Source organism: Python bivittatus, unplaced genomic scaffold (genome assembly GCF_059951505.1).
Source record: "Python bivittatus isolate LINGU-HERP-01145 unplaced genomic scaffold, Pbiv_v1 ctg000580_np1212, whole genome shotgun sequence".
In the NCBI taxonomy this organism is placed as follows: Eukaryota; Metazoa; Chordata; class Lepidosauria; order Squamata; family Pythonidae; genus Python; species Python bivittatus.
Genome location: NW_028277087.1, coordinates 9,212,207 through 9,234,224, shown reverse-complemented (window position 1 = coordinate 9,234,224; position 22,018 = coordinate 9,212,207). Strand labels below are relative to the sequence as shown.

At 43.4% G+C, this 22,018-nt stretch overlaps 1 protein-coding gene and 1 non-coding gene across 2 annotated transcripts; one reads left to right on the top strand and one right to left on the bottom strand.

The window, feature by feature from the left end:
* Positions 1-2,153: 2,153 nt before the first annotated feature.
* On the bottom strand, positions 2,154-2,260 carry LOC112541419 (U6 spliceosomal RNA). The gene has a single exon (XR_003085408.1). It is a non-coding gene; the product is annotated as a U6 spliceosomal RNA (small nuclear RNA).
* A 1,294-nt stretch (positions 2,261-3,554) lies between these two features.
* Positions 3,555-21,243, top strand: R3HDM4 (R3H domain containing 4). The gene is made up of 8 exons (XM_007434642.4): positions 3,555-3,737; positions 5,999-6,153; positions 7,109-7,227; positions 9,846-9,969; positions 10,282-10,367; positions 11,104-11,189; positions 14,368-14,423; positions 16,575-21,243. The coding sequence occupies exons 1-8, from the start codon at positions 3,643-3,645 to the stop codon at positions 16,676-16,678; spliced, it is 825 nt and encodes a 274-aa protein (XP_007434704.1). The 5' UTR covers positions 3,555-3,642; the 3' UTR covers positions 16,679-21,243.
* Positions 21,244-22,018: the final 775 nt, after the last annotated feature.

Genomic DNA, 22,018 nt, shown 5'->3' with positions numbered 1-22,018 from the left:
TTAAAAGGTAATGAAATTAAAAGGTAATTAAAGGTACTTAAATTCATGGTAATAGTAGTCATAATAAGCACAATGATTGCTGTAATTATTTTATTTCAAGAATTTTAAATACATTTCATTTAAAGAAAATGCATGTTTCATGCAATTTTGCAAATTCATAGTAAAAGGCATAATATAATAATTAGAATGACTAATGATTCATTTATTACTATCATTGCTTTACATCGCTGTTTTTCAACCTTAGCAACTTTAAGACGTGTGGACTTCAACTCCCAGAATTCCCCAGCCAGCATGGATATACAATAATAATAGGGTTTATGATTTATCTGGCACCTCTTTCCTAAACAGATTCCAGGTGGTATACAGGTATAAATTGAAAAGTTAAATAACAATAATGCATACAATTGTTGTTGTTGTTGTTCAGTCGTTAAGTCGTGTCCGACTCTTCGTGACCCCATGAACCCTGTCGCGCCAGGCCTTCCTGTCCTTCACTGCCTCCCTGAGTTGGCTCAGTTTCATGCTCATTGCTTCAGTAATGCTATCTAACCATCTCATCCTCTGCCGTCCTCTTCTCCTTTTGCCTTCAATCTTTCCCAGTGTATGGCACTTTTATTTCCCAAGTTTCAATAAAATGCCAATAAGAAGACTTGAGATGAGACTTCTGATGAATAGCAGATGTATTTTGATCAAGACACAGCTGGGTGACCCCAATCAACACATTAACAAAAGATGTTGATGGAATCACCCCTCACAAAACAAACATCAGAGGCTTTATAGACATTTAAATCTGTAATCAGATAGTACATCCCCTCATACCCATACAAGGGATTTTTGGGACGGTCTGAGCAAGTGAAAGGTGGTTCTTAGGAAGGTAAACTTAAATGTAACTTTTTCTTCTGGTTACCAAGGGAATGGCATACCAGATTCTTCTTATCTTTCTCTAGAATGCAGGGCCTCACAACTGTTGCAAAAAGCTTGGTACAACAAACAGCTTGTACTCGGCTAATTGCTTATTCGAAGACAATCGGGCATTCAGCAAAGAGATAAGGGGGGAAGAAACCAGTGCTCTTTACAAAACAAAAGCAAGTTAACCCTTTAGAAATAAAATAGAGTGCACTGTTACAGGTATGGTTATACATTATGTGAAGCATATATATATATATATATATATATATATATATATATATATATAAAATTGTGTATATATAGAATATAAAATTGTGTATCAAAATAATGGCCTTCACCAGCATCAGGGTCTTTTCCAAAGAGTCCTCTCTTCGCATTAGGTGACTAAAGTATCTGAGCTTGAGCTTCGTTATCAATCCTTCCAATGAACAATCAGGGTTGATTTCCTTTAAGATTGACTGGTTTGACCTCCTAGCAGTCCAGGGGACTCTTAAGAGTCTTCTCCAGCACCACAGTTCAAAGGCATCAGTTCTTCGGCGCTCAGCCTTCTTTATGGTCCAGCTCTCACAGCCATACATTACTACTGGAAAAACCATAGCTTTGACTATGGGGATCTTCGTCGGCAAGGTGATGTCTCTGCTTTTTAATATGCTATCTAGGCTTGCCATAGCTTTCCTCCCAAGGAGCAAGCGTCTTTTAATTTCATGGCTGCAGTCTCCGTCTGCGGTGATCTTGGAGCCCAAATAAATGAAGTCTGTTACTGCTTCCATTTCTACCCCTTCTATTGCCAGGAATTGATGGGTTCAGATGCCATGATCTTAGTTTTTTTAATGTTGAGTTTCAAGCCAGCTTTCGCACTCTCCTCTTTCACCCTCATCAAGAGGCTCTTTAGTTCTTCTTCACTTTCTGCCATTAAATGTATACAATATGCATATAATAATGCAGCGACATTAAAATACAAACAGGATGAGGAAGCGGCCATTTCTGTGGTTTAGAAAAAGGCCAGTTTTTGAAACCAACTTCATTGCTCAATCTAAGCCCCACAGTTGGGTAATACCTCCAACCAAATTTATTCATTCTTTCAGTGCCTTTTTCCTGTCTTAAAAAAAATTATACAGAATAATTTCACGAATCAAACAGTTTGAATTTTTTCAAACACCTCCTGCAACTTCTTTGCAAAAAGGTTTTTTTTAGCAAAAGCTTTTAGTTTAGGCAAAAGAGCTGCAGAGACAGGTCTGTGATGCTTGCAAAATATGGAACGCTTCACGAATTTGCGTGTCATCCTTGCGCAGGGGCCATGCTAATCTTCTCTGTATCGTTCCAATTTTAGTATATGTGCTGCCGAAGCGAGCACAAACTACACCCTTGTTGGAGAAGTATTTAAAGGTTGTTTTCTCATATTTTTTCCAGTCATAGTAAACAATGTCTTTTTTTTCCCCCTCCCTCCCAGCCAAAACATTTATTTCCATTCAGTGTATTTGCTTCCAGCCACTGAACTTACACTTTTTAAAATTCATTTTTAAAAACAACAGATTTTATTAAGTTCCCCAAAGTGCATGATGGGAGGCGCCTATGCAAACAAAGCAATCCTTTCTGCTAACTCCTCCCATACATGATACCGTACTCTTCCAGTATCATTTCTTTTGTTTAATTAATGCTGTTTTTCTTGTGTATCCCCGTTTTTTTCCTTAAAACGCTTTGGAAAAAACGCCTTATATTTCAAAAGCAAAGAGCTCGTCCCCTGGTTGCTAAATGCAACGCAATCCGCCTGCACATATAGCCCCCCCAGCATTGATCCAGCTGCTGCTGTTCCTTACACGGGAACGGGCTGGCAAGGCAGGGCTTGCTCCGCAGGCAGATTTACGCCGTCTGCACCGCGTTTCTACAGAGGACCTGCACGTTGCGCCCACTACGGTGCCCTCCTGCCCAGTAAAAGTCCGCCCCTTGCATTTCCCTCCACCAGAAGCCCCCAACCCGAGGCGGGCCCACCACCGCTCCTCCTCGCTGTCTGGCTGAACCCCCGAGCCCCTCCAGGGGCGTCAGACTACAACGCCCTCCCATCGCTCCCAAGTTCCATGGTTTGGGCTGGGAATCATGGATGGTGGAGCCCATCCTGGTCTGGGCATCATGGAACAGGCAGTCCAAAGCGCTGGACCCGGAGGGGATGGGAGAAGATCTGTACTCTCACCCTTCCAGAAGCAAACCAATGAAAATGCCATTCTGATTAACCGTCCCCTCCAAATAAATGATAATGATAATTGCACGGGTGCATCTACATTAGTGGTCCTCAATCTCAGCAACTTTAAGATGGATGGACTTCAACTTCTGGGAGTCGAAGCCCATCCATCTGAAAGTGCTGAGATTGAGAAGCGCTGATCTACAGGAAGCCAGCTGGCCAAACTGTGCTCCCCATACACGTATGCAGGGGTAACTTCAGCACCGTTGCCTGCACGCAAGGTAACTCTGTTCCCACCACACCAGTTCTTCGCGCAGGTGGCAGAGCAGCGCAACCTTCTCCGGCCTATCGAAGCTGGCGGCAACGCCATTAACCGCGGCAGGAAACGCTCGCTTGCAAGGAGCGAGTTAAATCCACCCTTGCCTCCCTCCCCTCCCTTTCCCCGGGCTGACGTCACTTCCTGCCCGGGAGGCTCCTTGGCCGGGTCGGTCCCGTCCTTCGGCCGTTCGGGGAGCAGAGAGGGCGCGAGAAGGCGGGGAGGGGGAGCAGGCCGGGCAGCGATGGTGGGGCTGAAAAGGGAAGCGGCCGGGGGGCTGAGGGGGAGCCAGGAGGAGCAGCAGCAGCTGCCTGGAGCCCCCCTGGACCAGCCCTACGGGTGAGTAGGAGAAAGGCTGGAGCGTTGTGGGGCGCTGCACCGTTGGATGTGGGTGTATTCCCTTTCTTTGCAATGCTCGTGAGTCCCACCTGGTTCAGCCTCCCTCTGGCTCTCAGGTCAAGGAGGGCGGGAGCCTTTCCCTCTTTCACTGGAACTGCAAGATAGACTGCCTTATCATCTGGAGGTTTTTGCGTTTAATAACACAGCCAGCTCTGAAGTGGAGTTGGGTAGATCTGACTGTAAAAATCCAGCTCATCCTGAAGTCCACAAGCAAGGGTGGGAAGGCAGCAGCTGTCACCCACCGCCTCGGGTTTTTTTGTGATGTTTCCTCCGAACGTGGAGGTTCCATTTTTGAGAGTTAACAGAGCTCCTCCTTATCAAGTCTGCTTTATTTAAAAGCAGTTGAACCTAATGAGTCTCACAAGTTCCTAAGGCAGTGAGTTCCACAGGTATATGATACACCTGGCTGGGTTCTTTTGTCATCCCTGCACTTGGGAGGACTACTACTGTATCTGTCATTGTGTTGATGCTTCATGCCTTTTTATATGCCAACTGTCTGAAGAAGAGAGGTTTGTTTTAAAAGGCAACCTAGGAATTTTTTTTGACACGTAATAACATATCTAAATGCAAGAAAGAAACATTTGCATTCTTTCCTGTTCCTAATCTGATGGCCATCTAACATTTCACTTTTTAAACTTCTTTCCTCCCTTCCTTTATTCCAAGATTGGGGAAATGGTCAGCCACCAGATGAAACTGGATTACAACTTCCACCTATCCATGAATCAAACTTCCTGGGAATGATGGGTGTTGTAGATTAATACAGTGCATTAACTTTGGGCATAGACAAAGGAGTCCTTATTATTTTCCTCCTTTGTCTGTTTTAAGGGGAATATTAATTACAAACATGGATTGCAAGGCATTTGCTTATTTATCTGATTTATATAGCCATCCATCTCACAATAGCAACTCAGGTGGCTTACAACATTTAAAAACAATACAGTAACATAATATAAAACATAAACAGTTGAGTCTAACCAATCTAGACAAATAATAACCACATCATGGCCCCTAACAAACACTCTGGCCCCCATCCCACAAACACATCTGTGTCTTCAGAGCCTTCCAAAAAAAAAAACAACTGGCTGGGTAGGAGTGAATCTAATCTCGGAGGACCGTGTTTAAGGGCAAGTACTGCGATAGAAAAGTTTCTTTTTGTGGGTCAGTCAAATTATTGATTGCAAAATGTAAGAATTCATTGCATATACTGTAGAAAGCAACCAGCCGGTGCAATTTGATGCCTATTGACTCAGAAATAAAACCCACAGTTTTCCCGCAGTGCTTCCTCTCCAGAGGGGTCAGATTGCCACATTAACAAAATGTTTCCCAGTAGTTTAACTGTTGAAGAAGCAGATGGCTGGCAGTGACCCAGGTGGTGGCTATTTTTCTTCTTGGTTTTTAAAAAAGTTATTATTTCTTTCCCTTGTGAAGCAAACAGGGAAAATGATGAGTCCATAATGGGAAAGGAGAAAGTTCACTGCTTTTAGATCTCACCAGCAGCCCCAGCAAAAGGTGTTTTGCCCTGGAACAGTATCTGCAAAACTCTTTTCAGAAAATATGAAATGCTGGAATCACTTACTATGAAAAGGAAAATAATTGAATACCATGAATACCTCTTTTTTTTAGCTCACTCCAATCTGCCATGAGGCTTGACTCTGGAAGATGAAAAATCATAATGGAAAATAAAGTGAAGGGAGATGGACCCTTGCAGTGTTGCTGCAGGGTTTTCTTCTTTTGTGTGTATTTCTTTGAAAGATTAATTCCTCTTCATTTTTAGCTGGATTTTTCTGTTGTTAAAAGTAGGCACAGTCTCCACAGGCTTCATACAATGCCACCTTTTGCAACCTTTGGAAGGGTTGAATTTGACTGGCTTAGTTCATGATCCTTTGCAAGAATCCAGCAACTAGCAGTTGCAAGGTAAAGATACCGGCCTGAAAATGTGTATAGACATGAGCATTATTCGTAACAGCTCAATAGATCCTCCACGTTTAAGAGTAGCCTACCTCTAAATACCATATGCTAGCAGGAGGAGAGTCCTACAGCCTGCCATGTTTTTCCTGGGTGCAGGTGAGGATTGCTTAGCCTGGCTGTAGGTTTCTGTCCTGCAGTTAGCAGTGCATTTGAAGCATTTGCAAAAAGAGAAGGCAAAGAGGATGCACAGGGCTAAGCCTCTGAGACTGGGGTGGGGGGGTTGTCTTTTGCAGAAGGATTGAGAATTGCTTGCCCCCCCTGGCCAACGCTTCTGCCAAGAGGTTTTCTCCAGCCAAACGGAAGCAATACTACATTCACCAAGCCATCCGCAACTCAGACCTCATTCCCAAGGCTAAAGGGAGGAAGAGCCTCCAGCGCCTGGAGAACAGTAAGTGGTTGGCGGGCAACTTGGAAAGCCTTTGGCAGCTGGCTCTTACCTATGGATTACCTATTGGACGGCGGCTGTTTGGAAATTGATCAAAATCCAGAGCAGCCTTTTCCAGCTCGATACATTCCAGAGGTTTGCACTATTAACTTCTATCAACCCCCGCACTGTAGTCATGCTGGCTGGGAATTCTGATCGTTTTGGCCCTGACGCTCTTAGAACTGTTAAGCGAAACCATAGCTCTTTCAGGCCAACAAAATGGGTTATGACCTTCCAGCCTAGTGGGACTGGCTGTTGCTTTTGACACACTGAATGTAAAGACTGGACAGCCATTTGTCCAGAATGGTATGAGGATTCTTCTACTGGGCAGGGGGCTGGACTAGAAGACCTCTAAGATCCCTTCCAACTCTAGGATTCTATGCTTGAATGGTCCAACAGGGCAGCTGTTAGGGATGGCCAATCTGGCTTGGTGCTGTCTTGCCCACTTGTGTTGGCATTGAGGAATTAACAACTGAGACCCAGGGTGAGGTGAAGGTGCTAGACTAGGAGTGGGAGAGCCGGGTTCTACTCCCACCTCAGCCACAGAAGCTCATTGGCTGACTTTGGGCCAGTCCCTCCCTCTCAGCCCAAGAGCCAATCAGGTGCAACGGGGAAGGTCCTGGACTAGGAGCAGGAAGAGCCGGGTTCTAGTCCCACCTCAGCCACAGAAGCTCATTGGCTGACTTTGGACCAGTCCTTCCTTCTCAGCCCAACCTACCTCACAGGGTTGTTGTTGGGAAAAATAGGAGAAGGGAGCACTATGTGAGCAGCCTTGAGTTCTGTACAAAAAGTGAGATACTGTATAAAGCTAATAAATAGTTAAACAGTGCTGGTAGTGTGACGTTGAATGTGCTGTTCTGCCCACTGACATCCCTGAAAGGTTCACTATAATTTCATTATTAATTCTGTGTATTTCTAGCGCGTTACCTAATGAACCTCCTTGAGCGGGATGATTGCACCAGTGAAGAAGGGGATCTTGCCCATCCTGCTCCACCAAGCATTTTTACCGAGGCCTGCAGCAATGAGACTTACGTGAAGGTAGGGCTCTATTTTTTTCCTTTTCTGTAGCTGATTCCCTCTTCCTCGGAAACCGCATCTTTCTCCACGCCTTGTATCGGAAACAGAAATTTGCTCAGTAAATTGATGTTTCAGTGCTAAATTAATTCAATCTCCCTTCCAAGAAATTGGTGCTTTTTTTTTTTTTTGGCAAGCCAGTTAAAATGAACATGGTTTATTTTATAACCTTTATGAATAAACTTTGCAAAGGGATCACATTAAGAAGCGTTTTCTGTTCTTAAATAACACCACTGGATGAGTCAGGTTGTGGAGGTTAAAATTCATCCTTCTGGTGAGGACTTTAGTCAGGAAACATAAGGATGTGACAGTATTATGCATGTTGAATCATGTTGAGTCATGACTATTACAGAGAATTATAGTTTATGGGTGGAGCCCAGGCTTTCACGGAGAAGGTTCCAGCCACTGTCACTGTGCTGCTAGATTTCAGCAGTAGGGGAGGAAGGGAGAGTTGGGGTGGATTGGACACAGCTTTGGTCCCCATGGAACCAAAGCCGCCCTGTTCCCCCCAACAGGGAGAAAAGGCTGTATTGGCTGTGGAGCTGGTGCTGTTTTCTCTTCCACTGAAAGCAAGGCAGCCAGGCAGAGCTCTTGGATTTTTCTGCTCTGGGTTCTCCCCTCATTTTGCCCCACCCAGCCAAAGGCTGGCCATAAAGTCTAGCAAAAGCAGAAGCTGAAACCTATCTGGAAGGCCCCCATCCAGATGAATGGGTGAAACCCATCTGAAAGTTTTAGATTTCTGTTCCTCGAAGAAGAATTGAGTGACAGGCCTCTAGGGATGATTTCTGGTAGCCTTTTAAGTTAACTTTTAAATTAAAAAAAGCTATCCAGGAGGCCAACTTGTGCGGGATGCCCTGAACTGGTGCACCCACGGTTGATGATGTAATGAATGGGGAATGAGGAATGAGCCTAGATGGAAGGGAGTGCTGTATGAGGAAAGGTGATGAATAAATACTGCAGAACATGTTGCTTAATCACGCTTTAGGAATCCTTATTGTACAATACTTGGGTTGCGTTAGGCTTTTTTAAAGTGCCATGGAAACAAAGGTCTTTGCGCAGACCTGGGCATTAGCACAGCTGCCAACAAGGCTGTGATTTGGAAGATGATGTAAAAAAAAATAACACTTCCTGCTAGGACATTGAGGAACAAGGCTGAAAAAAAAATGACTCGGTGAGAGAGGCAGAGTGGTGTGGCGGTCAGAATGTTGGACTCCCAGCAGAGAGACCCGGTTTCAGCCACTGTATTCTCTGCCAACCCAAAGTTATCCAGTGGACTTCCTCACAAGGAAGATGAGGAAAATGTCCAATCCTTTCCATTTATCTTACCTCCATTAACTTAATCAGATAAAAGCATCTCTTGATGGAACCTCCAATTAAGCGGCTGATGCATGCAGCCCAAGAAAGAATCATAGGGTTGGAATGGAACCGGAAGGTCTTCTAGTCTGGCCCAGGCCAGGAATCTTCGAACCATCCTGGCAAATGGCTGTCCAACCTTTGCTTGAAAACCTCCAGTGATGGAGCCTGCACAGCTCCAGGAGGTAGGTTATTCCACTGCCAAATAGCTCTCACGGTCAGGAGATTCCTCCATACAGTACTTTGAGTTTGGATCTCCCTTTGTAAAACCTCCACTTGTTCGTTCTTCTCCTACCTTAGGAGTTATAGAGAATAAATCCGCACCCTCTTCCCTGGGACAGCCCTGCAAATATTGGAAGACTGCTGCTGTGACTCCCCTTCACCTTCTCTTCTTTAGGCAAATCATACCTAGTTCCTTTGACCGCTCTTCATAGGATTGAGCCTCCAAGACCCTCACCATCTTTGTCACTCCGTCCAGTTCCTCAGCATCCTTCCATTAGGGAAATTAGAACTGGATCCAGTACTACAAGTACTATATTCCCTGCCTTGTGTTCCTAGAGGAAATGCAAAATATAAATGTTAATAATAATGAAGACTGGAAAAGAAATATAATGCTTCGGGGCTTGCTAATCTTCCTTTGAAAATACTCCACCAGCTGCGTATTTTTTCTAGCTTGCCCCAAACTCAGCAAAGGGAAGAGCAGTCTGGAATTGGGTGCCTTTGATAAGCTACATGATGGGAATGGCTAAACAACTCTCCCTCTCTCTTAAACATCACTTTAACTCTGGATTTGTAGATAATGCTAAACCATGATTTGTTCAGACTTGGTTTATTGACCAAACTACAACCAGCTGGGTTCATACAACACATTAAGGCATAAACCTTATTTTATAAATCTGAGAGGAATGACCCACTTTTGGGCTTAATGGGGTACAGTACGTTAGTTTGCATCCATTCATGGTGATTAGTCAGCTATGAGTTAGTAAACACATTTAGCAAGCAAAGTCTTTTAAAATCTTTTCTTGGAAAAAAAAAAAGTCCAATCCTTTCCATTTATCTTACCTCCATTAACTTAATCAGATAAAAGCATCTCTTGATGGAACCACCAATTAAGTGGTTGATGCACGCAGCCCTATGCGACCTCCATGTAGCATTTGCCTTGATCACTGCAGATAGCAAAGGAGAGGAATTGGAAATGAGTTTATATTATGTATGTATATGTCTCTCAGATCTGGAATGATTTCATGAACCGGTCCGGGGAAGAACAAGAGCGCGTCCTTCTGTATTTAGAAGAGGAGGCTTCAAAAAAAACGAAAAATAAATTGCCTGACAAAGCTGAGATCAAGTGGAAAGGTATGGAAAGACAGCGGGGGGATATTCCGGCCAAAAAGGAGCCTCTGTCTTTCTTCAGTATAGTTTAAAGCACCGGATATAAATCAGGGAGCTGACTAGGAGGAAGAGAAGGCTTTTCATCTTGCTGGCTAGAATGAAACATCCATATCCAGAAGCAGTCTACCTTTGAAAACTAATCCCACAGTTGGAACTTGTAGGCTTCCCAAATGCATTGGCTTTGCCCTTGGAGGAAAGGGAATGAGATATTCATCCAGGGTTGCTTGGTGTATTTTTTGTGACTTTTTTTCTGTCTCTTTTTCCCTATTGTTGCAGACCATCCTCCGTTCACACCGAAAGACTGTTTTCAGCGCATCAGCCGACGCTTACGAACTACCCTGAAACGAAGTCGGATTCCCATGGTATGTTCCCTAGGCAGCAACAGAAGCGGCTTATATTTAGGGCTCGATTCGGAGCCTGGTTTGCTTACAAAGGAGTAAGTAAATGACTGTCCTGCTTGGCAAGTAAACTTCTGATTCTAGCCTGTAAATGCATCGCAATTCCTACGTGGTCTTTCTTATCTCTTCCCCGGCAAGTTTATCACTATCCAAGAATGTCCTGCAGGTCTGGGAAGACCTTACGAACCGATGGCAGACAATTCTGAGCTGCAACATCTCGTCGCCTTTATTTTTTGTTTTTATTGTTCAAATTGCTATTTTTTTTTTCCTGAATTTTTGCCACAGACTTGTGAGGTAGACCATGACATACACTCAGGTTACAGAGGGGGAAACTGAGACTGAAAGCAACCTCACTTTATGGGGCCTCTTGTGAGTTGGTAGTGTAAGGGAGATCTGAACTGGAGGCTTTCTGATCAATAGCTCCGTTTCTGAACCACTCTGTTGCAGCAGTAAATATATGAGGAGACTAAATATGTCATTGTTCTCTATTGTAGATGCACAGATGTAGATCAGTGTTTTTCAACCTTGGCGACTTTAAGATGCGTGGACTTCAACTCCCAGAATTCCCCAGCCAGCATGGCTGGCTGGGGAATTTTGGGAGTTGAAGTCCACTCAACTTAAAGTTGCCAAGGTTGAGAAACACTGATGTAGATGTTCCCTGTTGTAGATGGAAAGATGTCGCTTGTTGCTTCTTTTACAGGGGACCCTGGAAGGCTTGGAGGAGGAGTTGCTGGCCTTTTTCTCCACTAACCCTCACGCCGTCTACACAGCTATGATGGACAATAGGTAACCCTATTGCTGACTGCTGTCCTCGGCAATGGCTAGAGTGGCATTTGGCATGCAAAGCTTAACCAGACCCTCAACTACTGGATGTATTTTGAATGTTGAGAGCCTGTTAGGACTTTCTCCTCAAATGGCCGCTGTGGGAGTTTACAAAATGGCAGCTAGGGTGGGCCTAATCAGTCACCAAGGCCGCCTCTGACTCGTAGAATGCTCTTTATTTCCCCAACTAACTTCTTTTTCCTTTCATTTTCTGGGCAATTCTTCACCAGCCTGGCCTGTTCTTTTTATTTAGAGAGCTCACCTGTGGAATCTAGAGACATTTTTATAAATAAAGATGTTGCTAGAGGCCCGGTCCCTTATTTTGCAAGAGGCAAGCTTCTCATTTCCTTTTTAAAATAAAAGAATGTATAATAATGATAGTAGTAGTAGTAGTAGGAATTAAATAAGGTTGAGCAGGAAGCCTGGTGAGTGTCAAGGGAAGTATCCAGAATCACTATAATTTTCCCCCCAAGCTAAACAGCGCTTGGGAAAACATCTTAAACAAAGTCACACTTTTCTTCTGGAGCTTTGAAAGTTGAGTTTTTTGTTCTCATTTTCCAACTGTTGTGATCCCATTTTTAAACTGTCCTGCCTTGGATTTATCTGTGGCGAATTTGACACCCTCCCTCTTGTATTGCAAAGAATTTTGGAAGCTTTTTCTGCAAGGCCAACCCGTGGAGAAAGGATGAAAAGAGTCAAGATGATGGTTATAAGGCATATTAAAATAGGGAGGGGCTTCAGTCGCACAGTCCTTGTTGCCATCTTGACTTTTTTGACCACCAACCCCACAGACTCCCCTGGAAACCCATTTGCATTGGACGACTGCTGGTCTGGGTTTTCCAGCACCCCTAATAGAGCTAAGAGAGTTTCCTAAAACATACCCAACAGATACTTATGGCTGAACATTTCAGAAGAAAACATCAGCCACGGTGAGATGGTTTTCCTGTAGGAATCCCTTGTGACTCTAAGAAATACAGGATAGTTGAACCAAAAAATGGAACCTGCTGAACCCCCTGGCATCTTTGAAACTTGGTTTCAAAATTCATCCAGCATGATAACTAGGCTAGATTTCTTAAGAGGCACAATAATTCTTTTTGTGGCTTTTCTAGCACATACCATCATCACCCCATAACTTGAATAAGAACGTGGTGGTTCAGGTATTATATAAATATGATTGATTATAATTGATAGATAGATTGACAGACAGACAGACAGACTACATTTTGCAGCGGGCAGCAGTAAGAAAGGGAAATGGGCTTGGCCCTACTCATTTAGTGCCTGTAGTAAGTGACATTTGAACCTGCTTTTCCACTACTGTTAGCTCCTGTCTTGGAGTGAGCAATGTTTTTTATTTTAGATTTTTTATCCTGCCTTTATTATCTTTATAAATAACTCAAGGCGGCAAACATACTTAATATTCCTTCCTCCTCCTATTTTCCCCACAACAACAACCCTGTCAGGTGAGCTAGGCTGAGAGAGAGGGACTGGCCCAAAGTCACCCAGCCAGCTTTTGTGCCTAAGGCAGGACTAGAACTCACTGTCTCCTGCTTTCTAGCCTGGTGCCTTCACCACTGGACCAAACTGGCTCTCAGTCAAGGTTGTGTTTTTTTTGTTTTTTTGTTAAACTTCTTAAGCCTCTTGAGGGCTGGTGGGAGAATGACAGCAAGGGAGAAGATTACCAGAGGAAGCCTACCCCCAACTAGTAGCCCACGGTTTGTTTCTGCTTTTAGAACACTTAATGTTTGGAAGTATGAAATAGCTGGGTGAAGCCTTGCAGCTGTTTGATGCACTTAGGCTTTTAAGGTCTAAGGAAAAAAAATGGCCTTGTTGAAAACCAACATGATCTGGGAGTACATCAAGGGGCCATATACAGTACCCCCAGTTTTGGGGGCATATTACAAAGCTATTTTAAATAAGTAAAAATAATGAAATAGGTTATTAAGTAGCAGAGGAAGTAAAGTATAAAAAGATATAAAAGGTAATTCCCAGCATCATCTTGTCTTTCTCTCTTTTTCTTTCTTTCTCTCTTCATTTTATACTGTTTCTTTCACATCATCTCCTTTTAGGAATCTCAGAGCAACAAGAGTGTGATGTTAAGAGTCTGTCCAACATTCATTCATTCATTCATTCATTCATTCATTCCTCATCTCCTATTTTTTTGCCATTCCCATCAAAAAGAACCCCCCTGCCCACTGTTCCCAGAATAAGAGATGCCAGCAGGTAAATGTATATGCTCAAGCCTTTCCTAGTGACTGCATTCCCTAGTCAAGCCTCCAGGTTTGTGCAGATGCTACCTGACAGTTTCATTCTTGTGAAGCCTGAACTATACTCGCCAAATCAGAATGAACTGGCAGGCGAGAGATACAACCAGCTTGGGACTCAGCGGTAGATCCAGGACAGGTAAGGTGGCATCTTCCAGATGTTTTAGACTCCTTATCCCACAATTGCTTGCCATCCTACATATTGGCTGGGAATGAGAGAGATAAAGTCCAAAGCATTTGAAAGCTTAGATCACCTTTTCAAAGGCTATGACTGCGATGCTAGGCTTACAGATATTCCTGTTTCTCCTTATTCTCCTCAAAAAAAAGCTGCTTCCCTAAGCAACTGTCAGATATTCTAGAGCAGTGTTTTTCAACCTTAGCAGCTTTTAAGATGTGTGGACTTCAACTCCCAGAATTCCCCAGCCAGCCATGCTGGCTAGGGAATTCTGGGAGTTGAAGTCCACACATCTTAAAAGCTGCCAAGGTTGAAAAACACTATTCTATAGCTTTCCCAAAGGTACTGCCTTAGAGTTAGAACTAACTCCACTATTGGTGATGATTACTGTAGTTCAGTGTTTCTCAACCTTGGCAACTTTAAGATGGGTGGACTTCAACTCCCAGAATTCCCCAGCCAGCAAGAAACACTGCTGTAGTTACTCTGAGTATTGTCCTAAGGAGCCTCTTAAAGCAGGTAAGATTTGATGTCCTGTTGTGTTTCTTCACCTGGTCTGATCTCTCTGGGGAGAAGTCATTTGCCATCTTCCTGGCTTCTCAGCTAAATGTGCTTTATGCACAAGTAAGATGAAAGCTATCAGAAGTGATTCCCACACAGAGAATTTCTGAGTGGAGCTGTTAAATGCCGCCTTTTCTCTTTCTTGCAGCTTTGAACGGCTGCTCCTTCATGCCCTCTGCCAGTACATGGACCTCGTCTCTGCCAGTGAGAAACTAAATTCTAATATACATGTGTATTTTTATATATTTAAGCTTGCTTGCGGTTGACTTACTGCTATCTCTCCCAACCAGTAAGGGCTAGGCCACCAGGAGCTGCCTCCCAGTTTACAATCTATCCTTCCAGGCAGATTGTTAATCGGGCCATTTTTGAATACCCATTTAAAGGCACAGTGTCAAAGTTTAGCAAGGAGATTCTCAAATTCTTGGTTAAAGTTCTGGCAAAAAAAAAAAAAAATAGTCCCAATATAGGTTCTAGGTAGTCTGGCTTAATCTCAGACTTTATTTTCAGTGCCAGAACTCTGATGTGATAACGAATAATGAAGTGCTAACAGGGCATGTATAGAATTATTTCCGTTTACCTTAAGTCAATATACTGAATGTCTCCATACATTTAAGGAGCAGAATTTCGAGCTCAATAAAGCAAAGAGCAACTTCTTGGAAGGATTAAAAACTGGCACCTCTCATGGATGGGAGCTGCCATCTTGGGAGCATCTTGACCCTTTTCCAAGATATTTTTTGCTTAGTTTTGAAAATTTACACACTGTCCTATTGTTTTATAATTCCTGGGGCAGTTTCCATCAAAGATACTGGCAGGAGGCAGAGTTAAAAGTGTTCCCTTTCTGCAGCTACAGGAGTTGTAGATATTTAATAGGGGGTGTGATCAATGAGGGGTTTGTGGAGGAAGGCTGTGAAAAACGTACACCTGGCATATTGCAAATTATTGCCAATATTTTAGACCAGTTCTGTCTCAAGGATGCTGGCAATGAGTGATAACGTTCAAAAACAGGGAAGGGGATCTTTCAGACCACAAGCCAGATTCAGCCTACGTTTGCCTCCTTTAAAGGTGTGCTCATCTTGGCAGGCTTTGCGTGGTGTGCTTGATTGCTTACAGGGTGTAGTTAGCAGGCTGTGCAGACCCCAGTGCTGAAAGGAGAGGGTTAGTTTTACACCCCAACAGCTTAAGAGTTGTATGAGGTTGAGCTGTGTAATCCTGCTCAGCCATATCCTGCAGTAATAAAAAAGGATTAACTTTTCTGGCCACCTGCAGATTTTCTGCATACAGAGTATATGCCCTATTATGTTGCAACCCTGTGCCCAATATACTATGAATGATATTTTAATTTAAGCCCTGCTTTTATAGGCACTGTCATTGGGGGGTGGGGTTTCTTCCCCACCCCAATGTATGGGTAGGAATTTTGGGGGATACCTTTCTCCCCTGACCTGTGCAGTGGCTGCGATTTCAACTGAGCTACTGCAGGCTTTTTTTTCTGCATAGTTTTGTTTTTGAAAAAAAAAAAGACAATTACTCAGCCTTTGGAAAGAAAGCTGGGGGCTGCCAAAAACTGCTGTTCTAACTGGACAGCTGGTTGCTGATCGCTTGCTGTGGCTTCACCGGGTAGGTAATTAGCCCCAGATAGTAGCAGACTTGGTCAAAGGGGCCTCTGAGGGTAGAGAAGGGACTTGGCACTGTTGGGGGTCATCAGGATGTCCACGGGGGTGCCAGAATTTGCAAGACGATGGGCAAAAGATCCTGATCAAAGCCCTGCCATTTTTATACACTCATACAAAAGAGGCGGGGCTTCTCTTGCAAGGCCGCACCCACCATCTTGCAAATTTGGATCCCCCGTGTACCTCTGCCTCTCCTTGCCTTGCCCCCAGGAAAGGAGCTGGTTAAGCGTTGGGGCACTAAATGAGGTGCTACAGCAGTGTTTCTCAACCTTGGCCACATTAAGATGTGCGGACTTCAACTCCCAGAATTCCTCAGCCAGCATGCTGGCTGGGGAATTCTGGGAGTTGAAGTCCACACATCTTAATGTGGCCAAGGTTGAGAAACTGTACTACAGGAATTGGGCAATAAGATATGGAGTGTGCACGTCATATAATGAGCACACACATATTCTGGTCAATGGGCTCTGCGTTTTTGAAAATTGGCACATGAATGGGGATGCCCACGTTTGTCTAGGTGGGCTGTGTATAAGGGAGGGTGGCGTAGCTCTGCAGCCCCCAGCTTGGTGGCATTCCTCTCGGAGTGAATGCATTCCTCGCCCCACCAGAAAGGAGGTCGGAGCAGGAGGAGATGACCCACCAAGAGACGTTTTTTAAAATGTGGCTTTGTTTTGAACATCTCTGTCCCCAGGTTCAAACTACGAAGGCAAACGTCAAATGAAGGTTAGCAACAAACGCACTGTCTTCTTGCCTCCCGAGCTGCTGCTGTCCACTTACCTGGAGCAAATGAGCTGATACCCAGCGGAAAACGATATCCCCGTCCCACCCCCCGGGCCTTCTTTGGAGACGTCTGCTTTCATTGTTTTGCAATATTCAACACCTATTATGTTACGCAGGGGTAGGTTCTCCCACCTTCGGATACGCCAATCTGGCACACTGTTAGCCTATTCAGGAATTGGGACCCGGATGCCCTCTGCAGGTTGCGTAGGGTTGCCTAGCAACTCTCCGTCTTTCCTCTTTGCTGCTTAGACACCTGGAGGCTGCAGAGGTCCTGGGTGGGAGTGGAGGCGGTTGCCTTAAACCCAGTTAGGGATGCTCGAAGCCAGGCCTGTGGGATCTGTGACCTCTAGACATTGTGAAACTACAAATCCCAGCATGCCTTACTTTTGGCCACCCAGGCTGGGGCTTTCTGAAAGTTCCACCTGAGCAACCCAGGGAGGCCAAAGCAGGGAAGAACCTCCACCCCATAATAAATCACAGCTCAAATATTTTGTTTTACTTAGGTTAAACTTTTCTACCCAGGCACTATCCAGATACGCTGAAGTCCAGTCCCATCATCCCCAACCACCTCTATCAATTATCTTGTTGGTTGGGGTGATGAAGACTGTAGTCCACCACGAGTGTTTTGTGAGTAGAGAGGCAATGTGTAAATTGAAATAATGAGTAAACAGTGTGATGTATCGACAGCACCACATTGGGGGCTTACTGTAATCAATTTCTCATGCAGTCCAAATATTGCCTAGAAGCACTCAGTTTTTCCCACGGGAGACCACAGGACACAGTAGGAATTCAACAGTTTGGACCTCAGTTGCGCTTCCTTTTTCATTTTCACCCTTAAAAAATCCTGAAGGTATGGCAAAAGCTTTAAATCTTCATTCTAAATGATTCAGCAGCACACAAATTTAATTAATGCTGTCAACAGCATCTTGGGAAGGCCTCTGTAGTCTTTGAGAGACTCTTCTGGAGCTATCAAATTGTTCCTTGTATCTCCTAGTTTAAGAAGGTGTCCCTGATTTAGGCAGGAAGGAGTTAAAAAGAATGAATGATTTTTTAATAAGGATGCCTTTAAGCTTTCCTTTCTTTTGTACTAATGGGAGTGGTTCACCTAAAATGGAACTGCCTAAAGTTGGTACCTTTGTTTCCCTCTGCAAGTTCTTCAGGTTCAAATGCCTGTTGATGTGAAATTCAATTCTCCACATGCTTAGTCAGAAGGGAGCCCCATCCCTATCTCCAGGGCTTGCTGCCAAGTAGGCAGATATAGAATACTATATCGAGTCCATTTTTTAAAAAGTTTTTACTTGAATCATTGGATATTTTTAAACAGCTATTAGCACTATAAAATACCAGGCTGGTTTTTAAAAAAAGATATTTTGTGGGTTTGCAAACTCTCAGGATCAATTGCGTATCTTGATCATGACATTTAACTTTCCACTTCATAATTTAAGTGGCTCAGATTACAGTAGGTTTATATTATCCATGTTTCTTTGAGTTCATGGATAATAAAAGCTGGCACGCGCTCTCTTAACCCAGCTGAACACAGAAAACAGAGGCGTGTGCAGGATCAGAGGCTTTCATCAAAATAGCAAAAGGGGTATCGCAGTATTGCAGGGCGAGCTCTGCCCTCTCTGTGTTTGCGTGTGAAGTTACAATGCCCATATAAAATGGGTGGGGCTTGCCATGTGATGGTACAATGCTACTTTTCGTCATTTGCCCCTTCATGGCTCCCCTATTTCCCACAGATGCCTCTGATAATAACTAGCCATTTTGTTTCACAATGTGCAAAATACCCTAAAAACGTTGATTTGGAAAAATAAAGAAAAGGAGGCTGCGAAAAGGAGAGGGCAATCGTGCAGGAAGAAAGTGCAGTTTCTCTCCCCATACTCTTCCTGGTGAACTCTCTACTATCTGCCCATAGCAGCTGTTGCCATCCTCTTAATATTCTGCACGCCTATTTATAGATCAGTCGGCTTTAAAAATAAAGACAGTTATGCTATTGGTGTTGCTTGACTTCAGCGAGGAGGAGCAGAACAGCAGCTTTGGTTTGGCTTAATTAAGCACTGGCAAAGTGTGGTCCCATTAGCAGCTGAAATGCTCCACAACACAGTTGGGTTGCATGTTTTCAGAATAGCAGCCCGTTTCCTTTGTCCCAAGCTTCCTATTTTCGGAGCAAACTGCTGCTAATCATGAAGGGTTTTTTGGTTTCTGCAGCCATGGAAACTCACACCTCATTTTTGGGGATGCGCTCTGAATTCATACGTCATGCTAAATTATAGTTTACAGAACAAAACAACTGCTAGATTCACCCGTAACATTATACTGCCAGCCGTGTTTCAAAAAAAAATCCAGCGGCTGAGTTCATACAACCTACTAAGCCATAACCACATAAATATGATTTCGTGTGATGTGTGAATCCTGTTGTTGCACTACGGATACTGCCCTTGGTCATTCTGTGCGGAAGAAGTGGTGCAAATTGGACGTGCATCGTTGGATGTTTGCTTTGCTTGCTCCATTGTAGGCACATAGCTTTTGAAACTATGTCTCTCCCCGCAGTAGTAACGCCATCCTGGAACATCCTTTTTGTATTGGCATAACCCGAACTAAATGAAGTTATTTTCTAAATGACAGTTTCAAAGTCCTACTTCAAACCATTCTCCCAAACCTGACCACCCTATTGTTCAAAATGTAACATAGTGTATTTTTTCTATACGTACATACATATGTATATTCACATGTATATATTAAGAAGAATTTATTTCAGTTCTTCAAATTGCTGGGTATTAAGTGACTCTGATGGAAATCAGCCTTCTCATTGCTATGACAGGATCTGAAACTGCTCATGCAAGGCTACTGGTGTTTTTAATCCCTATTATCTAAATGAAATGAATTATCTGATGCCATAAACTGGTTCAAAGTGACGGGTTGTTTAATGTATTACAATTACAATTATTACAATTACAGGCTCTTGCAAAGCCTGTGCAAGTTACTGGATCACAGAAAGAAATGTAGGAGAACCATCTTAACCATCTGTTAGTCAAGTGAGGCCTAGAAAGACTTGTTTTCCCTGAAAATTTCTCTGCATATGTAGGGCATCTGTGGAAAGGGGGGGGGGTATCAGAAAAATCAGGGTAGGGCTCATGATTGTGCCACTGAAGCCTCACCCCTTTTTACATGCAGCGTATGTGTGATGCATATAAAAAAGAGGGGGTTTTGATTGTACAGTTGTGGCTGCTAACTTGATTTTTTGACATCCCTCCCCTTCCCCACTCCCCCGAAGACCCTTATTTACTGTTGTTAAACAGCGAGCGGGTGGTAGTTCTTGGAGACCAGCTGGTATTCTGAGAGGATTGACCAGACTACCTCGTACATTTTTTTTCCCTTGCTTTGGAGGTAATTTTTTTTTTTTATTCTTCTTCTAAATAACATTTGGTGGGTTTCCTGCTTTCCTTTGAGCATCCTATCTTCTAATCTCACCAAGCTCATCCTCAGCATGGTCAGTCTGAAGACTTTTGAAGCTGATTCTCCAACAGCTTAACTTTACATGGGGAAATTCCTTCTTGGTTCTCAACATTCTGACCATTGATACTGTTTCCCCCTTTGAGTAAAGGATTTTCTCCCCTCCACCCTATTCCACTTAATGCCACTTGGAGTCCCCCCAAAATAAAGGGAAATTGCCCACAGAATAATGTCTGGCCATGTGGTTGGTCACTTGACTTGGCAGCAACTCATGCAGGGGTTCAACAGACCACCTCCAGGACAGGAGTTCAGTGGTACTTCTGTATCAGTCATCTTTGCATCCACTCTGGTTGGACCATTCCAAAAAGCATTGCAGAATTGCTTGCTGTTTTAAAAGAAGGCTGCCTTTATCTTGGATCCTGTCAATCCAAGATAAATCAGAATGTCTTTCTCTTGAGAAGGCTTCCATCCTGAGTACAGGGGAGACAGGTGGTCATTCTGGCCTGTGGATTTTCTTACATGCTCAAAAGTGTAATAAACCAAAGTGTTGTGTTACTTTGTTTTTAATTGTTGCCGAGCCAGGAGAGTCCTATTGTGAATATTCTGCTTCTTGAAAAAGGTGTGCTTATTGATGACTTGCTATGTGGGGGGTTGTTTTGAAATGATTTTTTTCTTTTTCTTTTTTCTTTTTTCTTGCTTGAAGAGCAATATTTCTCTCAGCTTTTATCTTAGGGTGAAAAATGCTTGAGTGTGAAAGGGTGATAGCTGCAAGATTTTAAGGGGCAGCCCATTGATTTGTAAAAACGGTCTGTAATTTTCAGCAAGCAGTAAAACTCATCCTGGAATATACCACTTGTTTGCATGTGTAAAAGTCCCTGTATGAGAAGAGGGGGTTGGTTGATGCATTAGAAATTTAGTCGAAACTTTCTACTAGTTTACTGTGTGGAATACTAGTTTTCTTAGGATAAGATGACTTAGACAAGGGAATATTTACCCCACAAATGCTCCTTCCAATACAGTGGTAAAATCTAGGCAGAGCTTTACTACATGCTCCCAGAGTTTGGTTTTTGTAGCAACAGTGTACCACGATCACTGTCCAAAGTGTTTCTGTGTAAATAAATATTGTTGCTTTAAGGTGATGTGTTACATGCTTATTTTCTAAAGTCCTTTGCAAGTTTTGCCTCTTGAAATTTAGTGGATTGGCAGGGAAAAGTGTTTGCCAGCAAAGACATGAACTGCACAGCAGACAGAGATCCAACAGGTTAAACCATCTTTGATACAAAGACAAAGGCTGGTGAATGACTGCTTTTTCTTCTGTAGCAATTTTTAGCCACTTTGAGGCCCCGTTGGATATTAAAGATGGGCAGACTTCACCCAGTTTGGGAAGGTAATAAGTTCTTTGCTCGCTTAAGATGGCTACGACATTAATCTGGATTGGAGCGATGGTTCAAAATGGTATTTGGTAAAATGGAAGAGATACAGTGGAAAGCCACAAGAAGTATTCCCAAACCGGAACTGATTAAAAGAACAGCATGCTTCTTAAGGACCATGCTAGATATGGCCAGACACCTTCAAATGGTGCAGAAGAAGACATCAAAATAACACCCTTTACCTGCATAAACATCTAGATCAACGTTTCTCAAACTCAGCAATGCTGGCTGGGGAATTCTGGGAGTTGAAGTCCACCCATCTTAAAGTTGCTGAGGTTGAGAAACGTTGCTCTAGAATACTTTTGTGTGTGTGGAAGTTCTGTTTCACTCTTATGGCTGATCTGCCTAATACAACAGATCAAAGGCATATTTCCATTAGGTAGACTTTCAAGGATGATGGACAGGTTTGGAATTTCAGGATGTTAGCACAGGCAAAATGGCTATGGTGGTCAGATTTACAAAATGGTAGATG